The 2500-nt window shown below is 48.2% G+C and overlaps 2 protein-coding genes across 2 annotated transcripts in view; one reads left to right on the top strand and one right to left on the bottom strand.

The window, feature by feature from the left end:
- Positions 1-2500, top strand: part of rnf123 (ring finger protein 123) — a 99857-nt gene that overhangs the window by 55435 nt on the left and 41922 nt on the right. The window lies entirely within an intron of this gene.
- amigo3 (adhesion molecule with Ig-like domain 3) overlaps positions 5-2500 on the bottom strand; it is a 4203-nt gene continuing 1707 nt past the window's right edge. The window contains exon 1 of the mRNA XM_079680201.1: positions 5-2500. This exon is cut by the window's right edge and continues 1707 nt beyond it. Coding sequence (XP_079536327.1) covers positions 1405-2500 — 1096 coding nt within the window. The 3' untranslated portion in view covers positions 5-1404.

The raw sequence follows: 2500 nt of genomic DNA on the forward strand, positions 1-2500 counted from the left end.
GGTTTGAATGTTAATCACAATGAGTTTGTTTTGTTTCTTTAATGCACATCTGAGACATCAAGTAAAAGATCCTCAGTATTTATATTTCTTATATTCATTTATATCTTTTACACACACACACAATAAGTAGGCAGCAGTCAGGTTACAGAGGTTTTATTAACAGCAGGTAAAGACAGTGGGGGGTTGTGGGGGTGCAGTGAGTACATTGAAGACATTAAAACTACAAACATGGCCGCCCTGATTGTCCATCAGTCCTGCTGCATATTCACAACGCAGGAAATAACACGGTAAAAAGTCTCCAAACGATGGCTGTTCTCCTGCAGCGTTAATGAACTATCTATTTCATTTCCCTTTATTTCCTGTACTGACCGTGATCATGATGATGAAGAGGAGAAAGGAGATACAAACAGTTTCAATTTCTACTTCCTAAAAGCTCTTTTTCTTCTTCTTCTTCTTCTTCTTCTACTGTGAAACACGTGGTGACAGAGCTACTCTACGCAGGTTGCTTTGGCTCTGACTCGAAACATAAAAGGCTAAAAAGCTCTAGAAAAAGATCTAAATCTGTGGAAGAAGGCATCTGCAGCAAATGTCTGTTAAAGGTACAAGCCGTGCTTTTTAAAGGGAGCGTCCATGCTCATGGTAACTCGGACTGAGGCAGTGTTTCCTAGATCCCCCCCGAGCTTCTTTCTGGTTTTTGGTCTGTCGTTGTTTGTGCGAGCCCGTCACAGTGCTCCGGGTCATGGTGAGGCTTAAGAGGGCAAACAACAGTGTGTGTCTGTGAGTGTGTGGTCAGTGGTTTGCTCAGGTCTGGTGCAGAGGGAGGAGGTGGGAGATATTGAGGTGTGACGGTGCTTTTCATTACGCTAACGCTTCAACCCAACGTTGGGCTAGAGGATCTTCCAGTAAAGTGTTTTACTGAAGTCTTCTGTAAACGAGCTTTAGATGCCAGATCTACAAATATTCTCATGTTTCATATTAAAATGAAAGTGGTCTTACCGTGGAGTCGGCACAGAATAAGACCGTTAATCGATCCTGAGACGCTCCATGTAGAAATAAGTAAAAACATTTGTCGAAGGTTTACAAGCTTTGTGTCGCCTGGTCGCAGTTGACAGAGATAACCTAATCAGGTTTACGCATTGGGTTAAAGTTAATCAATAATTAGTTTGCAACCATAGACGTCGCTTAACACTCCTTTACGTGGCTTGGGTATCTACGTTTCTTCTGCACGTTTTCATACCAGTTATAGATTTCTAATATAACTATACTGGGCTTCCTGTATGCATTGAGTAGAACATCGTAACGCCCTCAATCAAACCCCATACCTTACATTTATAATTGTATTGTTAACACTAACCAATTAGCATCTTCTCGTTAGCATAATGAATAGCACCGTGTGTCTGTTAGCTATGGCAGCATGGCGGGAGTGTCGGGCTTGGTTTGCTGCTCGCCCTCTGACAGTAACCCGGGACCTAGATGCCCCCCCGTCGCCGCCCTCAGTCTGCCGTTCTGCTGCTCTCTGATTGGCTCCAGAAACACCACATGCTTGTTGTTGGTACTGACCTTGCGCCCGGGTCCCTCGGTGGTTGTCGGTGGCGTCGGGGTGAGGATGGAGGATTGTGCGCTTCCTATCAAGGCTTCATTTGGGGTGGCGGTAACTGGGCTTGGCGTTTTGAGGCAGGCGGGGCAACGACATGGTGTCAGATACAGATACATGAGAACCACCACCAGACTCACCACGCAGCCCAACAAGGTGGTGAAGCCCGTGTTGAACGGCTCCGAAAGATCGTCTTGCAGCGGAAGCACCGTCACGTTCACCTCATGGCTCTCGTTGCGCCGCTGCTCCGAATCAAGAGACAAACACCAGTAGATCCCAGAGTCATTGGATTTGGCCTTCAAGATCTCCAAGCTGCCGTTAGGAAACATCCTCATGGTGCCGTTGTTCCCGGGCGGCGCCACGTATTCCTGCCGCGGAGAAACCCAGTGGAAGGTGAGTTGGCGACGGGCGAGCGAGGTGACGCAGTGAAGCAACAAACGACCCCCCGTTTTCACAGAGACGTTGCCCTCCTGCTGGATCGAAGTCATGTCACACTTCTCGAAGTATCGGTCGTGTTGGAAGAAGCGAACGATGCCTCTTGGGATGGCGAACACCAGGCAGACGTGATCCTTCCTGAAATCCGTCATCGAGGGGAATCCTTGTTGTTCCCACAGCCGAAACAAGCTGAACATGGCGCATTCGCACACCAGAGAGTTGTTGTGCAGGTAGAGGTTTCTCTGTAGAGGCATGGGCAGGTCGGAGATGTCCTGAAGGGGAAGTCTGTTCAGACGATTAGAGGACAAATCCAACGTGGACAGGTGAGGCTGGCTGTGCAGCGAGAAAAAGGGAAAGTCAGTGAGTAGGTTGTGGCTGAGGTAAACCTTCTTCAATCCGCTGAGTCCCGCAAACGCTCGGCTCTCCACCCGGGCGATGCGGTTGTCGAACAGCAACAACTCTTCTAGCATG

The sequence above is a fragment of the Notothenia rossii genome, assembly GCF_949606895.1.
Source record: "Notothenia rossii genome assembly, chromosome: 5".
Taxonomy (NCBI): Eukaryota; Metazoa; Chordata; class Actinopteri; order Perciformes; family Nototheniidae; genus Notothenia; species Notothenia rossii.